The sequence below is a fragment of the Kogia breviceps genome, chromosome 18 (assembly GCF_026419965.1).
Source record: "Kogia breviceps isolate mKogBre1 chromosome 18, mKogBre1 haplotype 1, whole genome shotgun sequence".
Classification (NCBI taxonomy): domain Eukaryota; kingdom Metazoa; phylum Chordata; class Mammalia; order Artiodactyla; family Physeteridae; genus Kogia; species Kogia breviceps.
Window position 1 is genome coordinate 5,035,758 of NC_081327.1, and position 19,776 is coordinate 5,055,533.

Genomic DNA, 19,776 nt, shown 5'->3' on the forward strand with positions numbered 1-19,776 from the left:
CGCACAGGCTCAGAGGCCATGGCTCACGGGCCCAGCCGCTCCGCGGCACGTGGGATCCTCCCGGACCGGGGCACAAACCCGTGTCCCCTGCATCGGCAGGCGGATTCTCAACCACTGCGCCACCAGGGAAGCCCAAAGAAGATTTTTTGAAATGAAATATGAGCCTTTATATCTTGGGGCTTGTGTCCCGGGCATATACACTGAAGGATTTGGGAAATGGACTAAATAATGAACCATTTTGCATGGCTGTATGAGCATAAACAGACATGTGCCGAGATGGCTACTCTGAGTGGCAATTTTGAGCTCATTGGTGTAGAGCCCCCTCCCCACAATTGAAATTTCTGTCTTCAGAAAGGGCAGCTCCTGAGGAACCAAGAGTCCCTATCAGAACTGGGAATATTGGAGCAAGTCTGTGACCGGTGCTGTCACTCTGAATTCTAACTCCATAACCTTCAGGTTCTTTTCTGAACGGCTTGTTCCCGTGATCCCATGAGAATGATTTTTGATGACTCGATCCTGAGGCTACTTTTCCTGGTCCAGACTGGGATTGGGGTCCTGGGGAATACCTTTCTTCTCTCAGCCTGTGCTTCCACACCCTGCACTGGTCATGGCCTGAGGCCCACACACTTGATTCTTACCAACATGGCTGTGGCCCCGCTTCTTGGTTCTTCTCTTCAAGGGGATCCCCCCAGATGATATTTACCTGGGGAGGGACACACATCCTGGGTAACACTGGGTGTAAACTTCTTTATTACATCCACAGACTAGCCCGAGGCCTTTCTCTCTGCACCACTTGCCTCTTGAGCAATTTTCAGGCAATCACCATCAGCCCCAGAACTGGTGGGGGGGATGGGGGTCAAGGACAGAGCTTGGAAGAACAGCCATTCTTCCTGCTTCCTGTGTTGGCTCTCCAACCTGCTGATAAACATCTCTGTCCCCGTAAATTTAGAGGCTCGTCAGCATATTCGCAATTCAACGAAGCTACGGGATTATGGGCTATGGTCTTCTAAAAATCCTGAAATGTCTAGTGCTGCAAAATTCACAATTATCATGACTTTGCCAGATGTTGTATTCATGGGACTCATGATTGGGGCCAGTGTTTACATGGCCCTTCTCCTACATAGACACCACCAGCCAATGAAGCATATTCACAGCCTCAGAAACTCTCATAGATTCTCTGCTGAGGCAAAAGCCACTCAAAACTGTCCTGCTTCTAGCAATCACCTTCATTCTGTTTTACTTCACCCATTCTATCCTTACAATCTGTAATGTTTTTTTTCCAAATTTCACCTCGGGGTGCAGCACACGGCTACCTTTCTGGCATCATGTGATCCCACCCTCAGCCCCCTGATACTGTTCCTTCAGGATCTCCAAGCACCAAGATTCTGCTCTTAAATGGTGAAGAAAAAACCCCACATGACTAATGGCCCATTCACAACACTTTCTATTTTCTTCAAATCATCTGGTTAATCACTTATTGAAGCGAGGATATCTGGATGTCCAGCACATGACAGACATACACCCAAGATACTGATGATGGAAAGATTTGGACGACACTGACTAAGCCATGTGGAGGCTTCCAGCTTCACTCAGACAAACAATCAGATAAATACAATAGTGCATAAGTGTTAAGTGTTATCTTGACGCCTTGTGATTGTTTTTCCTTTGAAGTCATTGATGGAAGGATGGAAGTAAAGTTGGACAGAAATAATTTGGGGATATATCATAAATTTTTAATGGTTTATTAGGGCAATTATTAAATCGGATGCAGTATTGTATATTGATAAGCAGTGCTGGCTTTGTCTGCCAACAATAATTATAACTCACGGGAAGCAGCTTATTATAAGACTTAGGGTATTTACCTATAAAATTAATAAATTGTATCCTATTAGATTATTGTGCAAAGCTAAATGGTGAGGAGGCAGGACTTCCAAAATAGCAGACGACCTGTGTAAACCCACTGTTTTATGAAAGCAACATAAATACTGGAAAAATGCAGCTCTATTTACAGTAGCCAGGACATGGAAGCAACCTAAGTGTCCATTGACAGATGAATGGATAAAGAAGATGTGGCACATCTATACAGTGGAATATTACTTAGCCATAAAAAGAAACGAAATTGAGTTATTTGTAGTGAGGTGGATGGACCTAGATAGAGTCTGTCATACAGAGTGAAGTAAGTCAGAGAGAGAAAAACAAATACCGTATGCTAATGCATATATATGAAATCTAAAAAAAATGGTACTGATGAACCTAGTGGCAGGGCAGGAATAAAGACACACACATAGAGAACGGACTTGAGGACACAGAGGGGGAAGGGGAAGCTGGGACGAAGTGAGAGAGCGGCATGGACATATATACACTACCAAATGTAAAATAGATAGGTAGTGGGAAGCAACCGCATAGCACAGGGAGATCAGCTCGGTGCTTTGTGACCTAGAGGGGTGGGATAGGGAGGACGGGAGGGAGGCTCAAGAGGGAGGGGATATGGGGATATACGTATACGTATAGCTGATTCACTTTGTTGCACAGCAGAAACTAACACAACACTGTAAAGCAATTATACTCCAATAAAGATATTTTTTAAAATTAAAGAATACTGGAAAAATGATTAAAGTCAGCTTTTTTACGACTCTAGACATTAACCAAAGGCGTACAAACAACCTGAAGAGCATTTTTAGTCAAGAAAAAATTCTGAACCTCAGTAAAAACAGTGGGGTTTGTGGAGTTCTAACTTTGTTTACTGCCACCCCCCCTCCCCAGTTCTGCACTAGCTTTAGGAAAACAGCAACCTCACAGCTACAGTAGCCATGAAAACCATTTGTCAAAAAACAGTCTCAATTGTTTAACACTGTGGTAGCTTAAGGCCGCAAAACCAGTCGGGGGAAAAACATTAGCTCAGCCACAATTTTTAAAAGGAATGTCTGAAGGATAAGATGTTCACAAGGAGCTGTTCAACACTCTGACACATTCCCGAGGATCTAAAAGGCCACACACCTACACAGGGATATGTACATGCCCAGAAAAGACCTGAAGGTCACTGATAATTCACCTCTGGCTGACCTTGAAATCCTGCAGCAGGAAGAGAAGGCCAGGGCAGACTTGTAAACTGCCTAAGCATCGAAGTAGTGGTAGAGGGAGGGGTTGGGGAACGTTAGGAGTATGGGACTAACAGATATACACGACCGTATAGAACGGAGATAATCACAAGGATTTACTGTAGAGCACAGGGAACTGTATTCCATACGTTGTAATAACATAATGGAAAAGAAGCTGAAGCTGTACACCCGACACTAACACAGTATTGTAAATCAACTATAGTTAAGTTTTTAAAAATAATTTAAGAATTAAAGAAAAAATAAAGTAGTGGAGCATTAAGGCACAAAGTACCCTTGGCAAAAGGTCTCACTGACTCAGGACAACTAAGGAAGCTAACCAGGCAGAGACTTCAGTGACTGCACCCTGCAAGGGAAACAGACCAGGAATGTCACTGAACAAAACTGCAACAACAGTAACAGCAATAGCAACGAATTCTGAGCAGAGAATCAGATACCGAAAGGAACAACATTGTGTTTTCTAAAACGCCTAGCTTCGACAACAAAGTGATACACAAAGAACAGGAAAGTATGGCCTTTACACAGGAAAAAAAGCAATCCACAGACACTATCTCAGGGGTCTCATATGTCATTACTACACGGAGACATTAGATCAGCTATTATAAATATGTTTGAGGAACTGAAAGAAACCATCTCTGAAGAACTGAAGGCAAGTATGACAGTGATGTTTCAGAATCCCCCCTGTGCCAGAGGCATCCTTGGAGTCCGCCCTGCCAGATGCTCTTGTCATTGCCCAGGGAATATGTACTCTGCTGTACAGACCTCAGAACTCCTAAACAGTCAGAACTTCTTTGTGCCTTCAAAAGGGCAATGAGGCTGAGTGAAGCCATCAGCAGCAGCTTAGGTCTGGCTAAGGGTGACGTGCGGACAAATGCCGGAGCTTCTGTCACTATGGAGATGGAGGGCACCACCCTCCTGGCACTCGGATGTGTTCATCTAACCCAGAAGCTCTCTGTGGTTTATGGATTTTTTTTTTTTGGGGGGGGGGGGTACGCGAGCCTCTCAGTGCTGTGGTCTCTCCCGTTGCGGAGCACAGGCTCCAGACGCGCAGGCGCAGCGGCCATGGCTCACGGGCCCAGCAGCTCCGCGGCACGTGGGATCTTCCCGGACCGGGGCACGAACCCGTGTCCCCTGCATCGGCAGGCGGACTCTCAACCACTGCGCCACCAGGGAGGCCCTTTTTTTTTTTTTTAATGGATTTTTTTAATGGAGGCTTAATCACATAGGCATGATTAAATTTGATAAAGGGAATTTACAAAAATCTTTGGTGAACATCATACTTAAAGGAGAAACTTTGAAATCAGGAAGAAGGCTAGAATGCTGCATCATCACTTCTTTCAACATTGGACTGAAGTTCTCACCAGTGCAATTGGTAGAAAAATAAAGATTTTAAAATGTGAAATGATGGGGGAAACTCACTATTTAAGGATGATATGACTGTTTACATAAAAATCTAGAATATTTCTTTTGTGTTCTTTTAGGTGATGGTCAGTCGGGTGAGACCACAAGAAGGGACTCAGAATAGGTACAGGGGAAAAAAAGTTTGTTATACTCACAGGTCATGAGAGACAAGAGTCACTGCATGCTGAGAGGCCACATCAGAGAGAGCATCAAGGAAGGGATCAGGCTCAAAGGAGGGGGGTGGGAGCATCCATGGGGGAGAATCCATGGGGAAGTGCCCTTATTGGCGGATCAGGGTGGAGTACACAAGAAAAGACTGGAGGAGATTTCGTTGGTGCATTTGAATGACGCTAGGTCACAGGCACGGGAGGGTAAGAAGAGGAACTTGAGGCAAGGACCAACCTTATTACACTCGTGTACATGGTTGCCTGGTCAGTAGTGTACTCAGAGCTTGTCTGTGGGGATGTTGAGGCAGAGGGAAAATATGAAGTTTAAAAAATTTAAATGCAACGACCTACACAAAAGCTATTAGAATTAATAAGACAGTTTATCAAGTTTTCTTGGTATAATATCAATATACAAGTTAATTGTATTTCTGTACATGACCAACAAAGGTTAATGAAAGTATAAAATACTATTTACAAGAGCATTAAAAATTTCAAGTATCATGAAATGAATTTTAAAAATGACTTCTATAAGAAACATCAACTTTATTCAGAGACAATGGAATGATACATGGTATTCATGAATTTTAAGCCTTCATACTATAAATATGTCATTACTCAAAAGATCTATAGACTCAATGCAGCCGCAGTACAAATCCCAGACTGTTTTGGGGTGTGGGTGTGGAAGTTGACAGGTTGAGGTAAAATTTTATGTGAAAATATAAAGGGCCACGAGAACAAAGACACTCTTGTAGAAAAAGAATACAGTAGGCGGTCTTGCTTTATCAGACCTAAGACTTAGAAATGATCCCGTAGCTGAAACAGAGTAGTATTGGCCCAGGAATAAACGAGAGAGCAATGCAACAGAACGACGTCCTAAATCAGAGCCATGCAGACATGGACGCTTGATTTATGATAGAGATGGCACTGCCCAACAGGGCAGGAGAGCCTCACTTTAAATACAGCTGCTGGGACAATTATCTCTACAGAGGAAAAAAGAAAGCTGACCCCTGTGGCACAGTATTCACAAAAACCAATGACCGGGCGCGGTGTGACTATTCAAGATACACAGAATCCTTCCTGAATGTATTTGTTACTGAGCGCAAGTCCGTGTGCCCGATGCACAGTGAGGCCACACAATACCAAAACGGCGGAGTTTGGCAGAGAAAAGTTTATTGCAGGGCCAGGCAAAGAGACCGGTGGTTCACGCCATAAAAAGCCTGAACTCCCTGAAAGCTTTCAGCAAAGCCCTTTTACAGGAAAGGTGAGGGAGGGGTGTGGTTAGCTGTGGCACACTTCTCGCTATCAGATCCCTTGTTCTTGAGGTCAGGTCACTCAACGTTCCTGGAAACCTCCACCAAAACAAATGTTATTCTCTGTTCTGACAGGAAAGGGCAAGGTCCCAAGGCTCAGCTTTCACAAGTCCAGGCCCTGGCTAAGAGGAGGGGGTCCCTGTGCAGGCCGGTTACCCTGCCCAGGAAGGAGCGTTGGTCCAGCACCCAGACTAGATGCTCCCCGCCAGTGCCCAGGCCTGGCTGAAGAGGTGGATCTCAGTTGGCGGTGCCCTCAGGGCCAGGTCTCCAGACCCTGCCCGGCTGTCATCACTGAGGGAGCAGGGTGCCCAGGCCCCAGTCAGACTTCAGGCTCCTCTGGCAGCGCAAACAGGGGCAGGGTCCTGCGGACTTCAACCCATGGAGACCACAGCCGCCATTAGGTCCCAGAGGCAGGGATGGGGGAGAGGTCCCCGTCTGCTTCAAGGCCCGGGCCCAGCCAGTGGGCGGCAGTGGCGAGGGCTCTCGAGCTCTGCAGGACACAGTCCTGACTGTCCCCAGGCCCCCCACCTCACGCGCCAGGCCCAAGGCCGGGGGTCCTCGAGGGCCCCTCGGAGGAGGTCCCCCCATCTGCCTCTCGCCGCACCCTCTTCCGGGTGGTCCACTGCGAGGGCTGACTGTCGGCTGAGCGGGACCTCTAACCCCTGGAGCTAAGTGCTGCGCGCCCGCTCCGCCTCTGTTACAGAGTCACCTTGTACCGTGAGGCAGAAGTGATACTCTTTCGGCGGGGACTGTGGTCGCCAGCGTCTGCTCCATAAAACCTATCTGCCCCGGTCCTCACCCCCTCACGGTCTCGCCTCACGAACTACATCCAGAGTGCTCTCCTCGTAACACCTCTGCTCCTTCAGCTACAGCTCTAGCCTCCTAATCCCCATTCTCTCCGACGTTTAACCGGCATCCTGTCTGCAAACGCTCCCCATTTCCCTGTCCCGAAGCCCCAACCTTCCCAACACGGCCACGTCTTTTCCTGCGGCATAAACAGGGATCCGAAAGAGAGTGGGCGCGGCCATTCTGCTTAGGCCTGGCCTGTGATTGGTTTAGCTCCCGGGTCAGGTCGGAAGACTGTAAGGGAGAGCGCTGAAACGCTACTTACTGAACACGTAGCTGAGCAGCTGCAGAGATGGAACAGCCCAGGACGAAAACCCTTGGAGAGAACCGGTTGAATTTGCGCCTCTCCGTATTGGGCGGCGGGACGGTCCAAAATGGCGGCGCACGATCCAACATGGCCGCTCCCAACATAATGTAACGACCTGGGCGCGGCCATATTGCACGGCACGAATTCCTCCAGGCATCAGAACCCATCGCTCACTTCCAAAGTGGCCTTGACTGTGAGTGATAACGGGGGCCCGCCGCTGACGTCAGCGGAAACGGAAGTGGCGTCCGAAGCTTGGCTCCCCCGAGCGTACTGTCACAGAATTGCCGTTTGAGGCTGCGTGAGATTTCTGCGAGTGGATGTGAGAATCCCGCGTGGTGGGAATTCTGACTCGAGATGTGGTTTGTGGTGGGTACTCGTGGAGGATTGTTGTTGAAGGCGGCCTCGGAGTTTTGGGGGCGTTGTGGGTGGCTTGGGCCAGCATCAGCGTTGAGGAGTGGGTTGAGGAAGTAACGAGAGACCATTGCTGTTGACAATGACAGGTCGGCGCCGGATCGCCGCCCCCGCACCCGCCCCAGGCGGTGGAAAGAGGAGGTGGAAGAGCCAATGATCAAAGGGGTCCATCTGGATAGGTTGGTGAGGATAGGGCTTGGGGGTTAGTCACCTGGGATCCCTGTGGTTGGAATTTGAGCTTCGGAGGGGCCAGTGGGTGAAAAATAGATGTCTGGGGAGCTGTGAATGGGTGCGACAGCGAAGTGCGGGTTGAGGAGCTGTGTGGGTATCCTTAGGAGAGGTTGAGGGGGGTTGGGACATAAAGAGGCCTCAGGTGGACAGACATCTGGGTGTGTGCTGAGCATTGGGGTATTATATTTCCCAACGTTTTATACTGGAGAATTTCAAGCATACGGAAAAGTCGAAAGAATAGCCAAATGTCCTGCTGTATACCTGCCACCTAGATCCATGAATTGTTAAAATCGTGCCCATGAATACTTAAGAGTTTACGTGTGTTTGTATGCGCTTGAAATCAAGTTAATCCTAGCTTTTTTTTTTTTTTTTTTTTCCTGCGGTATGCGGTCCTCTCACTGCTGTGGCCTCTCCCATTGCGGAGCACAGGCTCCGGATGCGCAGGCCCAGCGGCCATGGCTCACGGGCTTAGTTGCTCCGCGGCATGTGGGATCTTCCCGGACCAGGGCACGAACCCGTGTCTCCTGCATTGGCAGGCGGATTCTCAACCACTGCGCCGCCAGGGAAGCCCCAATCCTAGCTTTTTATGTCAATTCTGCCACTTGTTTCTGTGACTTTGGATAAAGTACCGAGGCAACTCATGGTGAATCTGTAGTTTATTCTAGTGAGATGATTCAGGTTGGAGCTGTTTATGCCAGAAAGACCAACCAGGTGATATCAGCCCAACCTCTAGGAGGCTAGAGGTGCCGGAGGTTGAGTTCTATGGCCAATGATTAGATCCATCATGCGTATTTAATGAAACTCGAATGCAAACTGTAAACACTGAAGCTCAGGTGAGTTTCTGTGGTTGGCAATACCTGCATGTTGTCACACATAGATATGCTGGACGAGCAACGTGTCCCGACTCCAAGAGGAAAAGACAGTGGAAGCTTCTGGTTTGGGACCCTCCCAGACCCCACCCTATTGTGTCTCTCCATTTGACTGGTTATAATTTGTATTCTTTTGGTGTAATAAGACTTTATTCTTGTACATTTCCCCCTGAGGTAGCTTATACGTTTTGTTGGTATTGTGAATAGTGTTTTTTCCTTATAAATCTACTGTTGTTTGAACATGAAATTGCAGTTAATGTTTATGTTGATCTTAAAACAGTTGCATAGTGACATTCTTGCTTCTTCTTTTCCATTCCTTCATTCCTTCCATTTATTTTCCCCATTTTACATTTAGCCAAAATGTGATACATTTTTTGGCTGAATGTTCTGAGAATGGCTATCCTTGTCATGTCCCTAAGTTTAAAGAAATGCCGTGGACTTTTTGTTTTTGTATAGATACTCTTTATCAAGTTAACAGAGTTCTTGTCTCTTTCTACTTTAATAACATTTTTAAAAATTGTGAGTGGCTGTGGTATCTTATTGCACGTCTTTTCTTTATCTATTGAGATAACGAAATAGTTCTTACTACACTGTTCTTGCATTCCTGGAATAAAGTTATCTGTGCATTGTACAATTCTTCCTATGTTCAGTTTTCTTAGAATTCTTCCTCTCTATCGGTGAACACGGTTTCCTCATCTTTTAAATATTTAGGATTTTTATACTAAGTTTATAAATGAGATTGGCCTCATTTCTTTGGCCACAAATTTCTTTCACATATTGTCCTTGAAATCCAGATCTGTTTTCTTCAGTTCTCTGTCTGCCTAAGACACAGTGTTGCATTGTCCTTCAGAGTTCTCAGCAATGTGATACTGAGAGTAAGTTGCATTAATATATTTCTCAGATGTCCTGGCATCTCTAAGTTATTCTCAGTGTTAGAATTAATTTTTCACCACCAGAGTTAATTCTTTAACAGTCAGCACTGATTAGAGTTGCCAAGAGATCCAGCCGGTGTTTTGAGTGAAGATGAAGTCTCAAAAAGAGACATGAGTTTGAGATTTCAGTTGAGACTCCATTGCAGAGTTTAAGGTCATGGATTTTGTCTTCAGAGGCAGACAGCCTGTATTTGTTCTGCTTTTGGTAGGCAAGAGGTTAGTTTAACTGAGGTATAATTTATGTAGAATATAGAGATTATCATACTAAGTGAAGGAAGCCAGACAGAAAAAAGACAAATATCATATGATACCACTTATATGTGGAATCTAAAAAAAAAAAAGATATAAATGAACTTATATACAAAACAGAAATAGACCCATAGACATAGAAAACAAACTTATGGTTACCAAAGGGGAGCGGGGGATAAATTAGGAGTTTGGGATTAACATATACACACTACTATATATAAAATAGTTAACCAACAAAGACCTACTGTATAGCACAGGAAACTATACTCAATATTTTGTAATAACCTATAAGGGAAAATAACCCATAAGTTATATATATAACTGAATCACTTTGCTGTACACCTGAAACTTACACAACATTGTAAATCAACGATACTTCAATTTTAAAAATTTACATACAGTAACATTCACCAGTTCTTCAGGTATCATTTGATGAGTTTCACAAAGGTATACCATTCTTTAACCATCACTCGAATCAATGTATAGAACTTTCCCATCAACCCCAAAAGTCCCCTTGTGCCTCTTTTCATTGAGACCATACCCCCATCCCCTGTTCCCTCACAATCACATGCTTTCCATAGTTATATATGTTCTGATACTTCATACAAATTGAATGATACAGTAAGAGGTCATTGATGTCTGACTTCTTTCACTTAACGCTTTTGAGAGTCATCCATGATGTTGCATGTATCATTAGTTCATTCCTTTCTGTCACTGAGTAATATTCAGTGGTACAAATAAGCCACAATATTATCTGTTCCCCAGGTGATGGATGTTTTGGATTTGGGGGAGTAGGTTTTGGATATTTTGAATGAAGCTCTAATGTACATTGATGTACAAGTCAAAGTGCTTGTACCATTTTGTCATTTTGTATTTTCACCAGCAATGCATGACAGGTGTTTTTTTTCTTTTCTTTACCTCCTTGTCAGTACTTGGTATATTCAGTCTTTTAAATTATAGCAATTCTAGCAGGTTTATAGGAATATTTTATCTAGGTTTTAATTTGCTTTTATTGTGCAACTTAAAGCAACTTTTCATATGCTTATTTGCCATCTCTTTTTTTTTTTTTTTGATGAAGTGTCTGTTTGAAACTTCTGTTCCTTTTTATTGGATTGTCTCTTCTTTTATTAAGTTGGAAAAGTTCTTCATATTTTTAAAACAGAAGTCTTTCAGTCAGGTACATGCTTTGTTAATATTTTCCTCTAGCCTGTGGCTTGATCCTTCTTCATTTTTTAGCAGTGTCTTTTGAATATCACAGATTTTTAGTATTGAAGAAGTCCAATTTATCAACTTTTTCTTTTATCATGCATTTTGTGCCCTGTTTAAGAAATCTTTGCCTCACTTAAAATTTTTCTATGCTTTCTTCCAGAAGTTTTATAGTTTTAACCCTTACATTTATAATCCATTTTGAGTTAATTTTGGTTTGAGGCAAACATGAATATCCTATTTGTTTCAATGGCACTTGTTAAATATTTTATTATTATTTTTCTCATCATGCTCATGCTTTTCTCTTGTGGAATATGTGGAATATATACATATTCCATATTTTATATATATATGTGTGTGTGTGTGTGTGTGTGTATAATTTTAAAGAAATGTACTAGTCTGCCCATTCTATCCCTTTTATCATTTTGATCTGTCTCTCTAGCTTGAATTTTCCCTTGGCTTTGGGTCATATTTTTTTGCTTCTTTGCATGTCTGGTAATTTTCGATTGGATGTCAGATACTGTCAGTTTGATATTGTTGTTTACAGGATTTTCTTTTATTCCTTTAACTACTTTTGAGGTTTGCTCTGGCATGTAGTCAAGTTACTTTGAAAAGGTCTGATTCTTCGGAGGCTTTCTTTTCAACTTTCTTCAGTGGGGCCAAAACAGTCTTTTGTCTGTGATTACTCTGTACCTATTACTGAGGCAGTACTCTTCTGAGGCCTCTGTTTGAAGTCCTGGTGGAAGGCCTTTCTACCCTGCCTAGTGGGAATGCTAAGTATTCCTGATCTTGTGTGAGCTCCAGTTCTACCTCCTCCTTCCAGGGGCCTTGGTAATTTCCTCAGTTCACCAATCCTTAGCCAGAGACTCAGAGGAGCCCTCTGCATATCTACAGAGTGACTTTTCTCTCTTTTTTCTGAGGTACGGCCTGGCAAACTCTAGCCACCTTTGCTTCTCAGACTTGAAATTCTGTATCACTAACTCAGCAAGACTGCTGGATGGTTTTGGGGTTCCTTCTCCCTGTGCTCTGGACTGGAAAGTCTCTCCAGGCAGTGAGCTGCAGCACAGATTTCTCACCTTGTTTGTTTTCCTTTTTCTCTGACTTCTGGGTCTTAAAATAGTTGTTCTAGATATTTTTCCTACTTTTTGTGTTGGTTGGCTAAGATGAAAGGATAATTCTGGTAGTTCTCCTTAGACTCAGGGGATTTATTGATTCTGGGGGTTTGTGTTTTAATCCTTTCTCCGCCAGTTACTAGCTGTTGGGTTTTAGCTAGGTACTTAACCTTTCCTCTGTTAGTTTTCTCTAAAATGTAATAATTATCATCTGTACCTTATAGGGTTGTTGTGAGGGTTAAGTGAGAAAAGAACGTACTTGAAACAGTTCCTTGCACGTATTGGAACTTGCTTTTATCATTACTTCCATACTAAACAGATATTTTCTTGAATCCATAGATGCCTGCTCCCTAGAATAAGGTCATTCCTATAAAGGAAAAAAGTAGGTCTCAAGCCCGGAAATTCATCCTTGCTAAGGATACCCTTGATGAGACACCATTACCAGGATTTCAGGACAGATCCGAAACGTGGTGGCGACTTCCTAAAAGCTGTTAAAAATGACCAAGTCCCAGGTGAGCTGTTTGGTTTTTTTCCCAGTTTGTTTTGCATTTTTGATTTCTGGAGTTTTATTAAAATGTATCCAATCAAAGAGAACAATATATAGAGATACATTCTGGCTAGGAGGGACGTGCTTAGATTGGGAGATAGAATAAATGATCCAGAATAGCTAATCAGGAAGGGAAACGCATCTGCGTGTCATAGGGTCCTGCAAGGTGCTGATAATTAGAACATTGCCACATAAGCAGCAGGATCCGGAAGTGGGTTGCCTACATTTCTCTGTTAATACTGGAAACCATCACAGAAGATGAAAATGTGTTGCAAGATTTACTTTGTATTTAAGAAGGAAGCACATGAATTCAGTAAAGATTTCCTGGACATTTAAGTGTGAAGATGGGTCTTCCTGTTACTTTTTTCTCATCCAGACAGTGGACCCAGTGGAAAGTCATCTTCCTAAGGAAATGTGGGAGGTATAACAGGCACAGATAGAAAACTTAAAAAATCCCTTACCTATATAAAAAAAGATAATAGTAGTGCTTACATAAAGGTCACTGTGCAGATCATTGTGTTACTGTACGTAAGATGCTTAGAACAATACATAGCACAGAGTGAAAGCTTTGTGTTTGCTTTCTTTGAGTATTGTGATTTAATATGTAGTCCAATTTCTAATAGGCAGTTCCGAGCGTAGCATACTTTTGTATATGAAAAACACTGCAGTGGCTACCAAGTGTCTGCAGGACATGTGCATTCTTGCTCCAAGACGTGTTCCTGCCTGTCACCTGGGCATCTGTCCCTTTCAGCCTCGTCTCCTGTCCCTTTGAACTATATGCAGTTCTTTGAACTCAAATAGATCAGAAGGCATCTGACGGCAGGACCATGCTCTATTTCCTTTTTTAATGCAAAATGTATAGTAAGTAACGTTAAATGCTTGTAAGGTGGGTTGCAGATTGTCTTTAGGTAGTTTAATGTTTCAGTGACATTTTACATTGGGTAAGTGAATGAGTAAAGAAGTGAATGAAGAATGCACAAAGAAAGGAGAACTTTAATGAATGTAGCCCACAGAATGTCAATCAAAACTAGGTACAGAACGATATATGTTTATAAATTTTCATAGTAAAGATAGAATAATATCCTATGAATCGTTACTATTTTATTCCATTATATTAACTCCAGATTAAAAAGGATTATGTTACAACAGGGCTTATTGTCATTCAATGATGTGGCTGTGGATTTCACCTGGGAAGAGTGGCAGCTGCTAGACATTGTTCAGAAGAACCTCTACCGGGATGTGACGTTGGAAAATTATAGCAACCTAATGTCATTGGGTAAAGACAACTTTCCTAAATATCGCAGCGTAAGCCCATTTATTGCCTGTCTTTTTTCCATTGCTACAATTTATGCGTACTTTGATATCGTCAATGACTTTGGACTTGGACTAGTATAGGTAGGTAACAGAGCTTATTTTATTTAGTATCATACAGTGACTGTACTTTATTTCATTTTCCAAGTGAAAAGTTTCAATTTTGCTGAGATTTAAACTATACATTCCCTGAAACAGTACTTTTCCTCACAGGCCCCAATACTGCTCAGATTCTCTGTGATTACCCACCTTGACAGGTTATCAAGTTACCAAGCCAGAACAAGTGATGCACTTGGAGAAAGGAAAAGAAAAAGAAAAAGCAGTAGTAGAGTGGGAATTCCCAAGTCAGTGTGGTCCAGGTGAGTGAAACCAATGCAGTGGGAGTTCGTGGAAGCAAAGTAACAGTTGGTCATTGTTGGGTTGGGAACTTTGTTATTTTAATATATTTTTTTAGTTGAAGTATATTTAATTTACAATGTTATGTTAGTTTCAGATGTACAGCAGAGTGATTCAGTTATATGTATTATATATATATTCTTTTTCAGATTCTTTTCCATTATAGGTTATTACAAGATAATTGAATATAGATCCCTGTGCTATACAGTAGGTCCTTGTTGTTCGTGTATTTTATATATAGTAGTGTGTATCTGTTAATCCCAAACTCCTAATTTATCCTTCCCCCCATTTTAATATTTTTTTCTCATAGTCTCTGAACCCTTAGAAGTGACTTTGAATGAAAAGAAGTCTTCAGCATGACTGTTGCCTGCTTCTCTTACTACCCTTCCATATATGACTCTCTTTTGCTAGACACCTGGGAGGAGACTTACCTCCTTGTATCTACCCTGGGTCAGATCTTTGCCTAGTTCATTTGGTCTTTCCTTTTTTGCTTAGTTGTTCTTTTACCGTAGCTCATTAGACACAACCAACCTCTTTTACCTTTTATCCATATTCATATACCCCTTCTATTTTGCTTTCAAATATTCATAGATTTGTTCCAATGTTTGATGACACCCATGTCCTTCAGTTCATTACTTACTACTGTTTCTTTTATTGGGTGCCTCAGACTTACGTTGTGTACCTACTGTATCACTTTCTCCATCTCTTTGGATATTGACTTGAGATTTCATCTCTCTCCATTTCATGATAATGGTAGTATTCACTGATTTTTTTTTTCTAGAAGTAATGTGGCAAGGTTATGATTGGCATTGGGAAGATAACAGGAAGGGTGGACCTGTGGAGAGAGATCATGAAAACAATGCATTGGGAAAAATATTTCCTTTGAGCAAAAACTTTGTTTCATTTACAGAAAGACCCCATAAATGTGTCTCAAGAGGAATAAGTTTGAAACAAAATTCAGACCCAAGTTTTCAGAGTAAAAGCTATGCAGAAATGAACTCTGATGAGTTAAATGGTCATGGGAAGTCATTTTTTCATACTCTACATGAAACCTCCCACCCTCGAGCCCAGTACTATGAACATAATTTATGTGTGAGGTCTTTCAGCACAGTAACAAATCTTAAAAGACATCACAGAATTCACACAGAAGGGAAACCTTATGAATGCAGTGAATGTCCCAGATCCTTCAGGTATAAGTCAAAGCTCATAATACACCAGAGAACCCATACAGGAGAGAAGCCATACAGATGCAGTGAATGTCAGAAAGGTTTCAGTACAAAATGTCATCTCACTCTGCACCAGAGAACTCATACAGGAGAGAAACCGTATGAATGTATCGAGTGTCAGAAATCCTTTAGAACAAAATATCATCTCCTTCTACACCATAGGACTCATACAGGAGAGAAACCCTATGAATGCAAAGAATGTGGAAAAGCTTACAGGGAAAAGACGAAGCTCAGATTACATTACAGAACACATACAGGAGAGAAACCTTTTGAGTGTAGTGATTGTGGGAAAGGTTTTATACAAAAGTCAAACCTGATTATCCATCAAAGAATCCATACAGGAGAGAAACCCTATGGATGTAAAGAATGTGGGAAGGCCTTCTGTAGTAAGTCTCAGCTTGTTGTTCACCAGCGAAATCATACAGGAGAAAAATCCTATGAATGCAGGGAATGTGGGGAAGCCTTCAATAAAAACTTGCACCTCATAACACATCAGAAAATTCATATCAGAGAGAAACCTTATGAATGCAGTGAATGTGGAAAAGCTTTTGTACGCACATCACAGCTCATTCTACATCAGAGAAATCATACAGCAAGAACACCTTATGAATGCGAGGGATGCGGGAAAGCCTTTAATAAAAAGTCACACTTCCTAACCCATCAGAGAATTCATACAGGAGAGAAGCCTTATGAATGCAGTGAATGTGGGAAGGCTTTTATAGACAAGTCACAGCTTATTGTTCATAGAAGAACGCATACGGGAGAGAAACCTTATGAATGCAAGGAATGTGGGAAAGCCTTTAATAAAAAGTCATCCCTCATAACACATCAGAGAATTCATACGGGAGAGAAGCCTTATGAATGCAGTGAATGTGGAAAAGCTTTTATAGACAAGTCCCATCTCATTGTCCATCAGAGAACTCATACAGGAGAGAGACCCTATGAATGCAGTGAATGTGGGAAAGCTTTCATACGAAAGGCAATGCTCATTGTCCACCAGAGGACGCATACAGGAGAGAAACCCTTCGTATGCCTTGAATGCCAAAAAGCCTTTAGCAGTATGGCAATGCTCAGTAGACATCAGTTGATTCATACAGGAGAGAAACCCCATGGATGCAGTGAATGTGGGAAGGCTTTCCGCCAAAAAAGCCATCTTATTAACCACCAACGATGCCATACTGGAGAGAAACCCTATGGATGCATTCCATGCGGTCAAATTTTCAACCAGAAGTCACAGCTCACTAGACATCAGAGACATCACACAGGAGAGAAACCATATCAGTGCACTCAATGTGGGAAAACCTTTTTTGAGAAATCATACCTCAGTGTCCTTCAGAGAAGTCATGCAGGGCAGAAACCTTATCAATGTGGTGAGTGTGGGAAAACTTACTCTCTCAAGTTCTTTCTCACTTCACATGAGGAAATTCATACATGAAAACAATCCCAGGAACACAGCACTGGGAAGACTTTAGTGAGATGCCAGATCTCCCTGAATGTTAGAAAATTCACACGAGAGTCACCCTATGAATGCAGGGAAAGTTAGGGTACTTTTCCATTAATTTTGGCCTTTGTAAGTTTCAAAACTTACCCAGAAGAGAAATCTTTTAAATGCAGTGAATATAGGAAAATTATCTACTACCAATGTAGCTTCATATTTCATGAGAAAAAAGGCAGTATGAATGAAAAGTTGAAATCTCTTCTTGGGAAGAGATCCCATTATACATCGCACAAAATGAAACCTTTGGGTACAACAAATGTTTTTGATAGGCTATCATAAAGTAGTCAGTTTTCACTGTGGAAAAAAATCTCACAAATATTGTGAATTCTTGAGTAGCTTCCAAACAAATGAGTTTTCATACCAAGGAATACAGATGGCTGAATACCTGTGATAAGGGATGCCTCTGGCATGAAGTCCAAACTTATCATGCATCAGATAATATTTTTTAAGGAGAATTAGTAGAGTATAATGCTGGTGGGAAAGTTTATTTACATATAAACAACTTTATAATAAAAATTTTGATCATCGCATTACCATGTATTTATAGAAAATGTAACACAAAGTAGTCAGTTAGGAAGAGCAGATAACTTTAGCATACCAAAGGACACTTTGTTTCATGTTTGAATATATTGTATAGTCAAAGAAGTAAATTAAGAAAGGTCCCAGATGTATGTATTTGCTTTGTGTCTGAGTATTTCTGTAGAACATGTATATGATGATTTTCACATTTCACAAGGTCATGAAAGTTGTGTACCATGAAATTCTTGTTCCAGTTTGTATGTCTAATATCTACCAAAAATGCCAACATAGTGAAATATATAAATCTTAAGGGAAGTAATTCAGCTTAACATTAAACAATACTGTAACACCATTTACACCTTTTTGGTTTTTGTTTTACTGTTACTGGTATTGTAAATGAATCTGGTACTTTTCAGCCCTTAGGAATGATAAATTTTTTCAAAAAACAAATTATCTTCTGGTTGTCACTCAGAAAACAAACAAAAACAAACAAACAAACAAAAAACCCATTACAAATATTGAGGTTTAAGAGTGATAAGTAATCACAACGCTTCTGTCCCCAAATGAGTTCTGAAAAACTGGAAGCAGCTGCTGTTTTCAAAGAAATGAAGATTAAAATGTCACTTGTCTTGGTGGTTGTGCTGAAATGGGGAATGAATATGGCTTAGACTTATAGCCAGACGTGCTTGCCACGGCTTTCCTCCATGAAAACCTAGTTTATTTGTTTCCTAGAGCTGCTGTAACAAAGTATACTATTAACTGAACGGGTTAAAACAGCAGAAATTTACTACTGTCTCAGTTCTGGAGGCCAGAAGTCCACAGTCAAGGTGTCATCAGGGCCATGCTCCCTCTGAAACCTGTTGAAGATTCCTTCCTTGCCTCTTCCTAGCTCCTGGTGATTTATGGGCAACTATTGGCTTTCCTTAGTCTGCAGCTGTATAACTCCAACCTCTGTCTTTGTCAGCACATGGCATGCTCCCTGTGTGCCTCTGTCTCTACATGGCCAGCTTCTAAGAACACCAGTTATTGGATTTGGAGCCCACCCTACTCCAGGATGAGCTCATCTCAACTAAACTCCATCTAAAACAACTCAGTTTTCTGAGGTACTGGAGGTTAGGACTTCAACATACTTCTTTTCAGTTGGGGGGAGTGGATACACGATTCATGCAAAACTCCTAGTACAATTGACCCTTGAACATTGCAGGGGTTAGGGGTGCTGTCCCCCTATGCAGTTGGAAATCGTTATATAACTTTTGACTCCCCCCAAATTTAACTACTAATAGCTTTCTATCGATTGGAAGCCTTACCAATAACATAAACAGTCGATTAACACATATTTTATATGTTATATGCATTATATACTGTATTCTTACAATGAAGCTAGAGAAAAGAAAATGTTATTAAGAGAGTCATATAAGGGGGAATTCCCTGGCGGTTCAGTGGTTAGGACTCGGTGCTTTCATTGCCTTGGGCCCCGGTTCAGTCCCCGGTCAGGGAACTAAGATCCTGCAAGCCACATGGCGCGGCCAAAAAGAAAAGTTATAGGGAAGAGAACATACGTTTAAAGTACTGCACTGCATTTATCAATACCATAAGTTTACATCATCTGTTTACAAGCTGAATCATCTGTCAGTATGTACATCAATATTGTATGATACAAAACACTGTAGGTATTATGTGTATTACTAACACTAAGCATCAAAAATGAAAAAATAATGTGAAAAAATTCATTTATTTACAGGTATAACAACTCATACATTGATAATGAAGAAGCAGCAATAATATTTTATCATCTTGGGCACACTCTTGTTCAACTGTGTTTTTCCCTCACCTGTTATTTATCCTAGTGTTCATAGGCACACTTTTTTTGTTTTTTGGTGGGGCATATATCTAGGAGTGGATTTGTTGGGCCATAGAATGATTTTTTAAGACTTTAAAGTGGAAAATGTAAAAATATGCAAGAGTAGAAAGCTTCAAAAATTTTAAACATTTTGTTGATTTCACTGATTGCCTTTCCTCCCCCCCAGGAATTTTTTTTTTTTTTTTTTTTGCGGTACGCGGGCCTCACTGTTGTGGCCTCTCCCGTTGCGGAGCACAGGCTCCGGACGCGCAGGCTCAGCGG

The 19,776-nt window shown here is 41.9% G+C and overlaps 2 protein-coding genes and 1 long non-coding RNA gene across 3 annotated transcripts in view; 2 read left to right on the plus strand and 1 right to left on the minus strand.

The window, feature by feature from the left end:
- ZNF577 (zinc finger protein 577) overlaps positions 1-1,555 on the plus strand; it is a 45,302-nt gene extending 43,747 nt beyond the window's left edge. The window contains exon 5 of the mRNA XM_067018895.1: positions 1,303-1,555. Within this exon, the coding sequence (XP_066874996.1) occupies positions 1,303-1,331 (29 nt within the window). The 3' untranslated portion in view covers positions 1,332-1,555. The remainder of the gene's footprint in view (positions 1-1,302) is intronic.
- Positions 1-7,211, minus strand: part of LOC136793026 (uncharacterized) — a 41,600-nt gene extending 34,389 nt beyond the window's left edge. Inside the window, exon 1 of the long non-coding RNA XR_010837742.1 lies at positions 7,106-7,211. This is a non-coding gene — a long non-coding RNA (uncharacterized lncRNA). The remainder of the gene's footprint in view (positions 1-7,105) is intronic.
- Positions 7,212-7,350: 139 nt separating this feature from the next.
- Positions 7,351-17,044, plus strand: LOC131744530 (zinc finger protein 84-like). Its single transcript, XM_059044096.2, is given in 6 exon segments — positions 7,351-7,513; positions 12,497-12,669; positions 13,854-13,980; positions 14,273-14,374; positions 15,322-16,889; positions 16,892-17,044. Coding segments are annotated over 5 exon segments (1,869 nt in total). The 5' UTR covers positions 7,351-7,513; positions 12,497-12,654; the 3' UTR covers positions 16,949-17,044.
- The last annotated feature ends 2,732 nt before the right edge of the window (positions 17,045-19,776 follow it).